General features: G+C 58.1%; 1 protein-coding gene across 9 annotated transcripts in view; it reads right to left on the bottom strand.

Annotated features, from left to right (window-relative positions):
- Positions 1-13,436, bottom strand: part of HSPG2 (heparan sulfate proteoglycan 2) — a 101,964-nt gene that overhangs the window by 37,587 nt on the left and 50,941 nt on the right. For 6 of the 9 annotated variants that reach the window (XM_027109828.1, XM_027109836.1, XM_027109834.1 and 3 more), the window contains 18 exons: positions 13,147-13,343; positions 12,891-13,038; positions 12,043-12,170; positions 11,610-11,696; positions 11,463-11,521; positions 11,228-11,295; positions 10,178-10,339; positions 9,883-10,059; positions 9,565-9,744; positions 9,334-9,452; positions 8,579-8,690; positions 8,295-8,408; positions 8,076-8,203; positions 7,606-7,692; positions 7,067-7,116; positions 6,656-6,750; positions 6,201-6,341; positions 5,640-5,831 (listed from right to left, as the gene is read on the bottom strand). In XM_027109828.1, the coding sequence (XP_026965629.1) occupies positions 5,640-5,831; positions 6,201-6,341; positions 6,656-6,750; positions 7,067-7,116; positions 7,606-7,692; positions 8,076-8,203; positions 8,295-8,408; positions 8,579-8,690; positions 9,334-9,452; positions 9,565-9,744; positions 9,883-10,059; positions 10,178-10,339; positions 11,228-11,295; positions 11,463-11,521; positions 11,610-11,696; positions 12,043-12,170; positions 12,891-13,038; positions 13,147-13,343 (2,244 nt within the window). The remainder of the gene's footprint in view (positions 1-5,639; positions 5,832-6,200; positions 6,342-6,655; positions 6,751-7,066; positions 7,117-7,605; positions 7,693-8,075; positions 8,204-8,294; positions 8,409-8,578; positions 8,691-9,333; positions 9,453-9,564; positions 9,745-9,882; positions 10,060-10,177; positions 10,340-11,227; positions 11,296-11,462; positions 11,522-11,609; positions 11,697-12,042; positions 12,171-12,890; positions 13,039-13,146; positions 13,344-13,436) is intronic. The other 3 variants (XM_027109830.1, XM_027109832.1, XM_027109833.1) reach the window with 1 other exon arrangement.

Genomic DNA, 13,436 nt, shown 5'->3' with positions numbered 1-13,436 from the left:
GGCAAGCCCTGCAGTCACAACCTGACTCTGCCCTCCTCTGGGGTGTGTGCGACCAGAGAGGTGAGGGGGCGGAGTCTCTGGAGGCCTTTCTGCACCCGTGCTGTCCTCCCCACCCAACCGGAGGCCGGTGGTTGCCTAAGTGACAGGACATCTATCAGTTCCTTCACAGTCTCAGACCTGGTGGCAGTGACCCTGAGAAGCCTCTATTCTGTTTTATGGGGTTCCCCATTGTCTCACGATCCCAGCAAACAAGCTCCAAGTCCCTTCCGTTAAAGGAATTTCCCATAAAGCAGACAGGGGTAATGACTGTGGCCACCACAGGGAGGTTGCAGAAGGTTCAAAAGTTCTCAGCCACGGCGGGGGCAAGGGGATGCTGCAAGTTGCCCCTCAGAACTCTTGCCTCCTGGGGAGGTGGTTTTTGTTTGTTTGCTCAGAGTCCATTTTCCCCGTTGTTTTGAAAACTGTAGTCCTGGTTTCCTTTAAAGGAAACTATGTTCTACAGGCAGCCTGTGTGGTTTGAGGGGCCCGGACCCTCCTCCTCTAAAGTGGAGACGTGAGCCAGGTCTGGCCAGTCTGCACATTCCACCACTCCCCGTCTCTGCTCCAGCAGGGATGAACATGTGAACCTGGTACTTCTGCCCTTTCTACTGCAACAGAAAAACCCCCTTTACTAGTCAGATTGGAAGCTGGAGAATGATGCCAGCTGAGATAAAGTCCTAATGAGCTCCTGGATCGAGCCATGCCTGATACCAGCTATCTTTGGGCTTTGTACTTTCATGAGCCAATAGATTCTTCGTTGCGGGCAAGCCAGCTGGACTCGTTGCGGGCAAGCCAGCTGGACTCGGGTTTCCTATTGCTCACAACTGGAAGAGCCTTATGTTTGCTGCTGGGGGCTTCCACCTGGGCAGCCAAGGCCCCAGCTCTGCCCCACAGGACTTTCCTTTCTCTCCTCTGCCGCTAGGGCAGTTGTTCAGGTCAATACCACACTGTGTCAGGCCTAGCCCATTTGCTCATTTGTGATCATTCAGTTGGTGAGCATTTATTAAACACCTACTGATGACATGCCAGGCCCTGGGCTACACAGGCCCTGAGGATGTTCTCCACAAGCTCAGGGCGAGGTAAGGAATTTAGGGGCATAACCAGATAACCATGAAACAGCTGGTTTCCCGTTTTCTTTGGATGCCAGCAAGTTCATCGCCATGTCTAGGACCAAGCTGCAGGTGTGTACAGCAGGGTGGCTACAGGAGCAGACCCTGCAGTCTAAGACTGGGGTTCAAGTCCAGCTCTATTGGCTGGACAGCCTTGAGCAAGTCACTTAACTTCTCTGAGCCCAACTTTCCTCCTATGGAAATGGGAATAAAAATAATACCTACCTTGAAAGGTAGTATGAGGATTAAGTAATGCAGGCCACGTAAAACCCTGCACTCAGCACAGGGCCTGCTGAGCACACAGCCTCAATGCTTGCTAACTCCCCTCAATGCGCCCAGCTCCACGTTGGCTCCAGCAAGCTTCCTACCTTCATTTCCCCCTGAACAAGACTGTCTTGTCTGCTTCTCTGAATGTTATTTTATTGCATATTGTGTGTATTCTTAAGAGGCACTCTACATCATTTCTGGAACAATACTAGTACAAATGCAATACTAATACTAATAATGACGATGATGATGATGGTGATTCCGACATGACAGGAATGATAATCAGAGTAACATTGAACTCTGGGAGGCCAGGGTCTTATTCTGCCCATATACAGTACAGCAAACAGTAAGTACTTAATGCTTCTTGAATGCATGAATGCAGTCCCAAGAGCTAGGTCAGTGATCTGGATACAGGGTAAAGGGAAACCAAAGAAGAGGTGCCTTACCTCCCAGTTAAGACAGCCTTTCTGCCAGGGGACTGTGGCTCGCTGAAGGGTAAGGGCTGAGCTGGGTTTGATCTCAGCCCTACTTTGACCTGAATGTGGGACCGCTCTCTGGGCCTTGGTCTACCCATTTGTGTCATAAAAGGTTTTGACAAAGGGCCCTCTGATATTTTAGGATTTGATGACACCCCTATTCCCCCACCCTCCCCCAAATCCTTGTTACCTTGTTCCCCAGGAAGGCTTTGGGCAGCTGCCAATAATAGAGGCTTTCAGGAAGCAGAGAGAAGCCTTTGTAGGAGAGAGAGAACTAGGACAGAAGGACAGGTGGTGAGAGTGGATCGAACAGGTCGGGGGCCAAAAGGTCAGAGATGGTCCCGACGCGGGTGAGAACAGACCCCAGAGGGAGACCCAGGAGGGCAGAGGGATAGAAACCCCACCCCCAGCCCCACAGCTCAGGTCCTGGCCCAGCTCTTTGGACAACTTGCTCCCCTGTCTAGACCCAGACACCCCAACTGCTCTCGCTGGCCGTGGTTTGGGTCGGTGTCTCCTCACATCTGGTGCTATGCCCCTTGTGGATCCCACGATGATTTACGGGGCACACCAGAGAACATTTTAAAATTTAGTGGCTATTTTGGGACTACCCTGGTGGCACAGTGGTTAAGAATCCACCTGTCAATGCAGGGGACACGGGTTCAGTCCCTGGTCGGGGAAGATCCCACATGCCGCAGAGCAACTAAGGCCGTGCGCCACAACTACTGAGCCTGTGCTCTAGGGTCCAAGAGCCACAACTCCTGAGCCCGCGTGCCACAACTACTGAAGCCCACGCGCCTAGAGCCCGTGCTCTGCAAGAGAAGCCACTGCCATGAGAAGCCTGCGCACCGCAATGAAGAGTACCCCCTGCTCACCGCAACTAGAGAAAGCCCACGTGCAGCAACAAAGACCCAACGCAGCCATAAATAAATTAACAAATAAATAAATAAAATTTAGTGGCTATTTTAATGTGTATTTAAAAATGTAAAACTAGCATAATTGAGTTGGTATATGATTGGCTGAAAGAAAAAACTGGAGTAAATAACTGTCCAAGTGGTGTGCAGAAATGGCAGAATTTGTGAAATTGGTTCAGAAAAAACTGAAGTCTAGAAAACACGATGGGTGTGGGGGGGTGTCCCTTGGTGGGTGCTTTGGCACATACCTGAGAGCCTGCTGAGGAAGACAGAGAAGCAGAGGGGGAGGGGGAGGGGGAGGGGGAGAGCAGAGCTGCTTGCAGAGCAGCTGCCGGCTGGGGATGGGGCGAGAGCCCCTGGGGAGGGGCCTGGGGGTGGGCAGCAAAGCTGGAAAGGAGCTGCCAGATCTCAGCATCCATCCGCCTCTGGGCCTCATCCACCTGGGGGACCGAGAGAGGGAGGACAGAGGAAAGGAGCAGAAGGACAGAAAGGACACCATGAGGCTCTGCCTGCCCCCAGGTCGCGCCAGGCCCAACCAGCCGCCCACGCCTGTGCTATCTGTTCACAAGTGCCGATGCCTGATGCTCTGGCCTTTGCACCTGCTGCCCTTTTGCTCCCCGTGAGACTGGTGGAGCTCCCTGGAATGGGCCCAGACTACGGGGAGAAGCTCATAGAGTGGGTGCCCCTGGTAAGAGAGGAGCAGACAGTTCCGCCCAAGCTCAGGCTAGAGGGGCTGGAGGCAGCCCCAGGGGCATATATGGTGCCGAGACGGCTCCTTGGGCCTCACGTTCCGTGCATGCCCATGGTACCAGCCCAAGCCACTCACAGCTCTGTAATGCTTCCCAAGGGCAACACTGGAGTGGTCCGGGCATCAGGTTGGGGCCTGGCCTGGCCTGGGGGAAAATAACCCAGGAAGGCCAGGGCCTTAGCCCCAAGCTCCTACTTGGACTGTGCTCTCTGGTTGCTTCCCTGGGGCCTTAGACACAGGCTGTCCCCAGCCAGGCCTTGGCTGTCCCCTGTGACAACCACTGTGTCCGGCCCTTGCCCTGTGGGGGCCCCAGGATCCTCCCAGCAGCCACAGCTGCCTGCACCTGCTCCTCTGAGAGGGACGTGCAGTTCTGATGGGTAGAGGGCACAGGCCAGCTCAGACCCTCCCAGAGCCCCAGAGCTGGAGCCCTGGGGGGTGTCCTCTCCCCGTGGATATGGTGGCCAGAAAGGCCCACGCGGACTGGGGAGAAAGACGCATGCTCCCCTCTCCAGGCTGGCACACAGGGTTAACTCTAGGCCGTGGAGGGCCATACACACACAGATGGTTAATGGAGGCTGCTTGGGAGACAGCGCAGGGGTAACCTGGTGGGCCAGGTATAGTCACGTGGTTTAGCATCAAGTTAGCTTCCTGGCTAACTCAGCCACCACTCTGGCCACAGACACTTGGCACCAGGACCAGACCACACAGCAGATGAGGCACACACCCCTCCTGGTTCTAACTCCTGCTATCACAGGGCTTGGGCACAGTAGTGCCCTGACCGTGCGCCATCGGTCACGACCTGGGTCCACGTGGACCCATATTGCCCGGGGCGCTGGGCATCTCCCCACGCAGGGCTGAGGGCATCCAAGAACACACCATGCCCACGTCACATCAGTTTCACACCACTCGGATTGCGGGTCTACCTGGTGAGCCTGTCGCGTCCGCGCAAAATATGCCTCCCTCTGTGGGGCACAGGGAAATGCCAGGAGAGGGAGTCAGAGAGACAGAGAGAAAGGTCTGGAGCTGCAGGGCAGTAGGGAGGAAGACACGGAGGCCAGGAGAGGAGGAGAAAAGGCAGCCAGCCCTGGGAGGAGGCTGGGATACGTGGGTCTGTCCAAGGAACAGGGACAGGGCAGCCTTGAACACCCCCTCCTAAGTGTCCCTGACCTTCCTGGGGCCCTGGGCGTGGGGACACATCTGCTTGAACACCGGCCTCAGCCAGCAGGGGATGCCTGTACCAAGACCCACTTTCGCTGGGTGCCCCCAGGTGGCTCTGACCACTCACAGAACCCACTTGGGCGGCCGTCCTGGAGTCCAGCCCAAGACCCTGCGTCCCACCGTGCCACTAACACCATCGCCCCATCACCTCCGCGCTAGACCATGACACTGGAGGAGCAAAGACTCTGACTAGTGTAGTATTTAAGGGCGGCCTCTGACCTGGTTGGAATCCCAGCATTGCCACCTTCAGGCTGTGGGAGCCCAGGCAAGTCACCTAACCTCTCTCACCTCAGTCTTCTCACTTACGCAACAGGGCAGTAGTTGTACTTAGCTCATACAGTTGTGATTTATGACATGTAAAAGTGCTTGCAACAGTGCCTAGCACAGAGTAAGAGATCAGTAAATATGACCTCTAACAAGAATTACCCAACACCAAGCACAGGGTTGACAGCACAGAGGGAATTCCATGTGTGAGCAAATGAATGAAACTGAAACTGTGTCTCACTTGTCCTTGTGTTTCCAGGGCCTTGCTCAGGACCTGTTTGTTGACTAACTGCGCGAAAGCTAATAATCATTAACAGGCGAGCACTTATTATGCGCCAGGCATGAGCTCTAATCCTCTGAACTGCTTTGGAGCTGAGGTTTATCAAAAGGCAGCCAGCTGGGAAGCGGCAGGGCTGGGTTTAGACCGAGGCCTGTATGACCCCAAAGGCTGCACGCTTAACCATGACATGGCTGATGCCTCCCTGCCAGCCCAAACTGCTCTGAGGTCAACTCATGTCTGAGTCCCTGCTGGCCCCAGGGCTTGGCAGGGGCCTGGCTCAGAGCTGGCAATCAGGCAGGGTCTGCCAGGCCCTGCTGCATGTCACACCTTGTCTCCCTGGTATGTCTCCGGCAGCTGCCAGTAGAAGGACTCGTGGCCAAGGTTAGCGAAGTTGCCAAAAGTAAGCTGGGCACCCTCGGGCACCGGTTCCACGGTGAAGCCTCCTGTCAGGTGGCTGTTCCGCTGTGGGTTCACCAGGGTGAAGCCTTGGAAGTCCCCAGGGGCAAAGTGGGTGGAGATCTGGCAGCAGAAGGACAAGGGTCAGCCTGGGCACTGGGGCAGGCACCTTGGTGGGGGAGGGGCGGGGATGAGCATTAGAGTGGGGAACGGGGGGATGGTGAGACCAGGGCTAGGACAGAAATAATGGGGAAATGGAGAGGACATTTGGGGGAAGGAGGGGGTTGGGGTCAGTGATGACATAAGCAGTAATGGGGTCATGGGGAGGGCATTGGGGGCGGGGGCGAGGGTTGCTGGGATCTGTGCTTACATGGGCAGTGACGGAGGCATGGGGATGCCACTGGGCTAGGCTTCTCACCTGCCCTGCCCTAGTGATGAGCCAGGAGAGGCAGGCAGCAGGCCCCGGTGCCGGGGCAGTGTAGGGGCTCTTACCAGGTGGCGTGTGTAGGAAGAGCTGGTGCACTGCTGGGTGACGCCCATGCAGAAGCAGGGCAGGCAGCCAACAGGGTTGCTGGCGCTCAGGTGAAAGTGGTGGGGCCGGCAATAGCTGCAGGTGAGGCCTTCCACCTGGGCCTGGAGGATGGGTAGAAAGGTGGGAGCGGGGAGCTTGGATGGCTCTCTTGCACCTTCAGCAGCCTTTGAGGCCAGGCTTCCCAGCCACTTCCAGCAGTTCTGGGGAGCCCCTGCTGCCCCCATGCCTAGGCCCCAGCTCCCATCAGATGCTGCCTGACTTCCCACGAGGCCCCGAGCAGTAGGGCAGAGATGCGTCCTGCGAGGAAGGGTGGCGGGGGCGTAGGGACAGCCCTGAGGGTATGGTGACAGGGAAGGCCTGGCAACCGCCGTGGCTGCGGTTCAGGGCCTCGTGGAGGGCAGGGGTTTGTACTAACCTTGCACTGGCATTGTCCAGCAGAGTCACACTGGTCGCTGACGCTGCCCTGGGGGTCACAGCCACAGCCGGTCGGCTCTGGCAACTGGCCATCTCCTGAGGTGGAGGGAAGGCACAGCTGGAACCCCAAACCTGCCACCGAGCATCCCCATTTTCACCACCCTCTGGGCATCTAACTCGCCACCTGAGAGAGGAAGTGTTTGCTTCTGAACACCTACCACGCCCAGGCATCATACACATTCACAGCAGCCCTCTGGGGTACGTGGGCCTTTTACTGCCCCCGCTTTACAGATAAAGAAGCAGAGGCTCAGAAAGGTAAGTCACTTGCCACAGGTTGAAGGAGAACAAAGGCTCTGTCCTAGCTCTACCCCTAGGGTAGCCCGATCCCAAAAGCCTCCCCAACCGGACTCACTTCGACAAGGCTGGCCCTGGCTGGGGTTGCCATAGTAACCTGGGGCACACCTGTGGTGAGAGAAAGCACTGGGTGAATGGAGGGAAGAACCAGAGAATCCGGGACTGTGCTGGGGGCCCCCGTATCGGACTCAATGACCTCAGAGTGCTGGAAGGAAAACTGTTAGCCTAACTCACCCATTTCACAGATGGGGAAATAGGTGGGAGAAGAAGGGCAGGGACATGCCCAGCATGGTCAGTCCTCAAACCCAGGATTTTCAGCAAGAATGAGGGGTTTTCTGGGAAGATTCTGGCCTGGTTGGGGCAGGGGAGCAGGGGGTGTTGGGAGTTGGGGGTAAACTGCAGGCCCAGATCTCTGAGGGCCTCAAATGCCAGGCTAAAGGTTTAGGCTTTTGGGTAAAGGAGGTGATTGTCTTCTGGGGGCCTTTGTGAGGCAGAGTGGGCGGATTCTGGTTCCTTCTGGTCAGGAGGGCTGGGCCTAGCCTGACTCCAGGGGCAGCCCCTCCTGCATGCTCCCCACCCTGCCCGCACCTGCCTCACCTCTCACAATGACGCCCGCTGTGGCCTGGGGAACACGCATCACAGGTGGGGTGGCCATCTGTGTCCAGAAAGCAAGTGTGGGTGGCTCTGTGGGTGTGGGGGGCAAATTTCCAGTTAGAAGGTCAGCAGCTCTTCTTTTAGGACCAGGGCAGGAGGGAGAGGAGGAGCGGGCATGTGAGTTAACGTGTCCTGAGTGCCAGCTACATGCCAGGCTCCGTGCTAAGAGTTCCATGGCATCATCTCATGCTCACACCAGGGGCCAAGGTGGAGGTACGTCATTATCGCCATTTCACAGATGAAGAAATTGAGGCCCAGAGAGAGAAGTGTATCTTATACAAAGTGACACCTTGAGGAAGTGGTGAGGCCACGATTTAACCACTGCCTCTCAGAAGGGTCTGGGAAGAAGGGAATCCGGGACAGGGCAATGGACGTCTCAGGAAAGGGCAGGTACAGGCAGGGACTGGACGCACTGGCCAGCAGTGGGGGCTCCATGACAGGGGCATGGCTGGCAGTCTTGTGGTGTCCCACGCTGGGCATCCCCGTAATATCCGGGCTGGCACTGCTCACACCGGGGGCCTTCTGTGTGGGGCTGGCAGCCCTGGGGGGGGGGGGGGGTAGAACGTGGGTTGAGGCTAAGCCCCTGGAGGCCACAGATCCCTGGGGTAGGAAAGAAGGAGGGTGGGACTCACCTGGCAGGAACCTGTTTCGGGCTCACAGACCTCTGCGTGGCCATGGCAGCTGCAACGTTCGCAGGTGCCCAGGTAGAGGCCGCTGGGCATGCGTGTATAGCCTGTGTCACAGTCCTGGGGGCAGGAAGATGACGGTGGAGGGACTTCCTCAGCAGGGGCCATTCTGGGAAGGGACCACTGGATGGCTGGGGTGGGCTTGGGGAGGTGGGAGAGCTAAAGGAGGAGGAGCCAGCAAGCACCGTGGAGGGAGCTGGCTGGACAGGTGGGTGGGGCCCAGGGCTCACCTGGCAGGATGGGCCACGGTACCCAGGTGGGCAGGTACACTGCTCCACTTCCAGTGCAGGGTCCTGGCCGGTGTCCTCAGGCACAGCCACATCCATGCTGATGCCAGAGACCCTGGGTGTGGCAAGACCCACTGTGAATGAGCACGCGCTGGGCCTGGCACCCCTGGAGCCCTACACACCATCACCTCGTTAATCCTCCCAGCAGCCCTGCTGTGATGCTCCTGGGGCCCCTGACTGGGCGTCCATGCCCCAGCAGCTGCAAGGGCTGTGGTGAAAGGCTTATACCTGTAACTTCCTCCAGGGAATGAGCATTCCTTGCCAGGAGAGGTCACACTGTCCCACTCCCTTGGGGTGACCAATGACAGACTGACCCAGGGTCCAAAGTCCCTCTGCCTCAAGGCAGGATGACTCTGCAGGGCTCCATGGGGATGAGACCGAGGCTGGTCTTCACTTGACACCGCTTCCTTGCCTGGCCACTTCTCCCTCCTGTGTCCCTCCCTCCCAGGTTCTCCTTGTCAATCACGGGCACCCAAATCCCCATCTCAGCCTTTGCTTCTTGGGGACCTGATCTAAGACAAGCCTTCTGAGGGAGGTACTGTTATCATCTCCATTTTACAGATGGGGAAGATGAGGCACAAGAAGGCCGCAGAGCCAGAAAGCAGCAGAGCTGGCAGTCTGGATGCACCACGTCGCACCGCTTAGCCTGGCGCCACCCCCAAGTCCCCTCCGGTCCTCCCGCCCCGGGCCCCAGACACCTGCTCTCCGCTGGCCGCTGGGTGTAGGATGCCTGGATCAGGAGGGTGTCGATGCCCGCCAGTGCCATCAGCAGGTGCTCCCGCGTGGCCGGCTGCCCGTCAGGCCGCTGCCATGCTTGCTGCCGAGGAAAGAGCTTATGGGCTGCAACCCCTGACAGCCTGACACCTGAGTGAGAGGGGCAGGGGGCCTGCCCGCCCCCCCCCCGGGTCTCCTGGGATGGCGTTGCTCACTTCTCGGAAGGGCACGGTGAAGGTGCTGGGCTGGCCGGGGCTAGGCTCCTGGGAGGTGTGGTGCTCCAAGATAATGTTGTTGCCCTGCAGGACCACCAGCGGCTGCCTGTGCAGCGCCGCGGAGCCAGGCTGGGGCCGCTGGGTCACTGTAAAGCGCAGCTCTCCGCCATAGGAGGTCACCTGGGACACAAGGCAGACAGGTGCTCAGCTGGGGCCCCCACCGTCGGGCCCTGCCACTGCTCCGGCCACCTCCTCCGCCTCTTCTCCAAAGGTACCATGCTGCCTGGAATTCCCTTTCTCTTCCCACCCCCCACCCACCTTGTCCCCCAGGAAGCGTGAAGGGAGGCTCCAGAAGTAGGGCCCAGACGGGAGGCTGTGGAAGGAGGAGAAGACCAGTTCCCCGGGCATGGGTGACGAGATGCCCTCGCTGGTGTTGTGGGTGCCCGCGGCGTTGGTCAGGCTGAACGGAGTGGGCTCCTCAGAGGCCCCCAGCACCTGGGGGGGGGAGAAGAGGCCGGGATGGGGGCCGTGGTCTGTGACTGGCCCTTGGTCCACCCAGCCCTGGGCTTGGCGGTCCCGCCAGTCTGCCAAACCACCCGCCTCGTGTAGGTACCTGTGCGCGGCTCCAGGAGGAGCTGGTGCACTGGCGACTGACGCCCATGCAGAAGCACTTGAGGCAGCCGTCAGGGTTGCGGGTGCTCAGGTGGAAAGAGCCAGCGACACACTCGTTGCACAGGCGCCCCACCACGTTGCTCTGCAGGCACAGAGCTGGGAGCTGCAGGGTGGCCCACAGGAGGGGCTGCCTGGAGCTTCCGGTCCAATCCACCCATATTCTAGATGGGAACCCAAGGCCAGAGGGAGCCGTGAAAAGAGCACACGTATGAGGGTGGCCACCATGTGAACAATAATTCCTCATTAACGGGAGCTTATACAACCAATCGTTTTTCTCTTTTCTCTTTGGTTGCTAGGGGGCTCACGAATAAATTTTCGACTTGAAATATAGCAACGTGGTCAGAATAATTACTGCTACTATGAATGGAGTGTTTCATGAACTGTGCTAGTTTCTATTCAACCAGCACCTCATTTAACTCCTCTAAGTCCCTTGAGAGGGATGTGACATCTCCATGCTTCACACGAGGAAACTGAGGCTCAGGAATGGGAAATGATTTACACAGGGTTCCTCAGCTTGCTAATCCACTCTGGGATGTAACATCAGGAATGCCTGATTCCAAAATCTGCCCAGTTCTTTTTTCTGCAGACACTTGATGCTCCCACCCTCAATGCAAACCATTTCCCTCCTCTGAGCCCCCATCTCCTCATCTGTGAATGGGTGATGCTACTAGCTACACCATTGTGTCAATGTGGAATGAAAGCACGGTTAAAGCAAAGGTACAGTACAGCGGTAACGGTCACACAAAGAATGACTAGCAAAGGACCTGAGACTTGAACCCAGGTCACCTGCCACCCCAAACCAGTGCTCCTTCCTGATGCCGGGCCACCTCTCGTGAAGGGGAAGACGAGCCCACCAGGCCCATCCGCCTGCAGCTAGGTCACCACCCACTGGCCAAGGAGCGACGGAGAGCATGGAGCCTCCTTCCTCCCTCTCCCAGCTGTGTGCTGGGACCCAAGGCCCCTGGGGTGGGGGAGGGCAGGGCACGCGTACCTTACAGAGGCAGGCCTCCCCAGAGGTCCCCGTGCTGCCTCGCTCATCACAGCGCACGATCTGCTGGTCTGGAGACACAAAGCAGGTATGGGCAGGCAAGATGGGAGTGGGATGGACATAATCTGGACAGAGTGGGGCGGCTCTCCAAGGATCGTGGGGTTCGTGCTGGACTCGGGGACTGGGGCCTGGTGGGCAGCCCGGGGAGGTGCCAGGGGATGGTGGCTGCGGTACTCACTGGTGGGCCTGCACTTCCCGCCGGGCTGGATGGGGTTGCCCTCATATCCGGGGGCACAGCTGGGGGAGAGAGAGGGTTGTCAACGGCACTCCCATGCCCCCACCCACGATGGCCTGCTTCTCCCAGCCCCCACCGGCTCTCCCTCACCTCTCACAGCGGCGGCCCGTGTAGCCTGGGGCACACGCATCACACGTGGCTTGGCCATCCGTGTCCAGGAAGCAGGTATCTGAGAACCTGTGGGTACCAAGCGGACAGGACATGGGGCAGGGCTGCGATGATGGGCCAGGCGAGGGCTTACAGTCCCACTCTGGGAATGACTGCTGTCCACAGGGACACAGCAGGCTATGAAGCCCACCTGCTCTTGGTCTGCAGCCTCATAGCAACACTAGGAAGACAGATGGGCCCATTGTATGGAAAAGGAAGCAGGCCTGGAGAGGTCAAGGGGCCTAGTATAATTTAGCGACCAGGTGAAGATTTGCACCCAGGCAGGTCTCCCATCTCCCTGCCCAGAGGATGCCCCTAGCCTGCAGCACTCCCCACCCCCTCAGCCCTATGTGCCCCATCCCGAGCTGGGTCTGACCTGCGGGAGGCGTCGACGTATGGGCAAGGGCAGGGCCGGCAGGCAGTGGCCGTGGCCTTGGTGGCGTCACCAAAGAAGCCGGCCTTGCATTTGTCGCACTGTGGCCCCTCTGTGCTGTGCTGGCAGTTCTGGGAGGAAGGGGAGGCGGTGGTTCAGGTTCTACAGAGCAGCCCTCTGACCCCAGCGTGAGGCCACGTTGGACCCGATGGGCTCCTTGAGGGTGGGCCTTTGAGGCTAGCTGGATCAGCCTCTCCCATCATGCTGGAACTACCCCACAGCTTTGCAGACAGGGGAGCACCCGGCTCCATCCTGACGGGGAGCTCACCACCTCACGTGGCAGCCTGTCCCACAGAAGGTTCCAAACGCCTGCTTTGTATTGACCTAAACCCACATTCTTCTTCCAGTCTGCACCCACTGGCTAGTTTTGCCTTCTGTAGGCCGTTCCTTCTACCCCTGACAGCTCTTCAGGGATTTGGAGATAACAGTTTTTCCCTGCTTGAGGCTTCTTTCTGTCAGCTCTACAATCCCAGTTCCCTCCACCATTCCTAAGGCATAATGTATGATTTATAGGCTCCTTCCTCTTAGGAATGCCCTGCTAAGGGCCATGCTTTACACAGTACTCTCCAGGATTGGTCTGACCAAGGTGGAAGAGAGTAGCTCTTTCACCTCTCCTATCTGGACATAGTATCTCTGTTAACGCATCCACAGGTCATGATGGCTTGGGTGGCAGCCATGGCAGTCACTCTGGAGGCTTGTGCTAAGCTCTGGGTACAAGGAAGCCTCAGCCTGAACCTCCCACTGAACCCTTGCCCCTAGCCAGGATCCAAGTGCCAGCTGGCATGACTCACCAGGCAGTGGCCATACACAGGGTCACAGGAGCTGGCATGGCCATTGCAGTTGCAGCCCGAGCAGGTGCCCAGGTAGGGACCATCAGGCACCCGGGTGAAGTGGGCATCACAGCTCTCACAGGACAAGCCGGAATAGCCAATGGGGCATCTGTGGGGACAGGACCAAGACAGTGGCTGCAAGAACCATGAGGCCTTGCTGTTTCTCCCCTATCTTTGCCAGGGTCCCTGTGGTCCCCGGCCCTGCCGGGTCAGGCACCTGCACTCCTCTACGCTGTGGGCGCGGCCATGGCTGGTAGCGTGGGTGACAGTTGTATCCATGGAGATGTCACTCAGCCCCACGCTGGCCATCTTGGCGTTGTACACTGTCTGGATGAGCACAGCTTCCAGGCTCTGCAGCACCTGCAGCATCTCCGCTCGCTGCACTGGCCGGCCAGACTCATGGACCCAGTGCTCCTGGGTGTGGACAAAGGTGGGAGGGGTCATGCATCAGCACCTGCCCAGCCTGTACCCCCTTCACCGCCAGCCCTGAGGGATCAGGCCCCACAC

This window comes from Aethalodelphis obliquidens, unplaced genomic scaffold (genome assembly GCF_003676395.1).
Source record: "Aethalodelphis obliquidens isolate GAN/ISIS:26980383/991018 unplaced genomic scaffold, ASM367639v1 scaffold9, whole genome shotgun sequence".
Classification (NCBI taxonomy): Eukaryota; Metazoa; Chordata; class Mammalia; order Artiodactyla; family Delphinidae; genus Aethalodelphis; species Aethalodelphis obliquidens.
The sequence above is the reverse complement of the archived record's forward strand: the minus strand, read 5'-3'. Positions and strand labels throughout refer to the sequence as shown.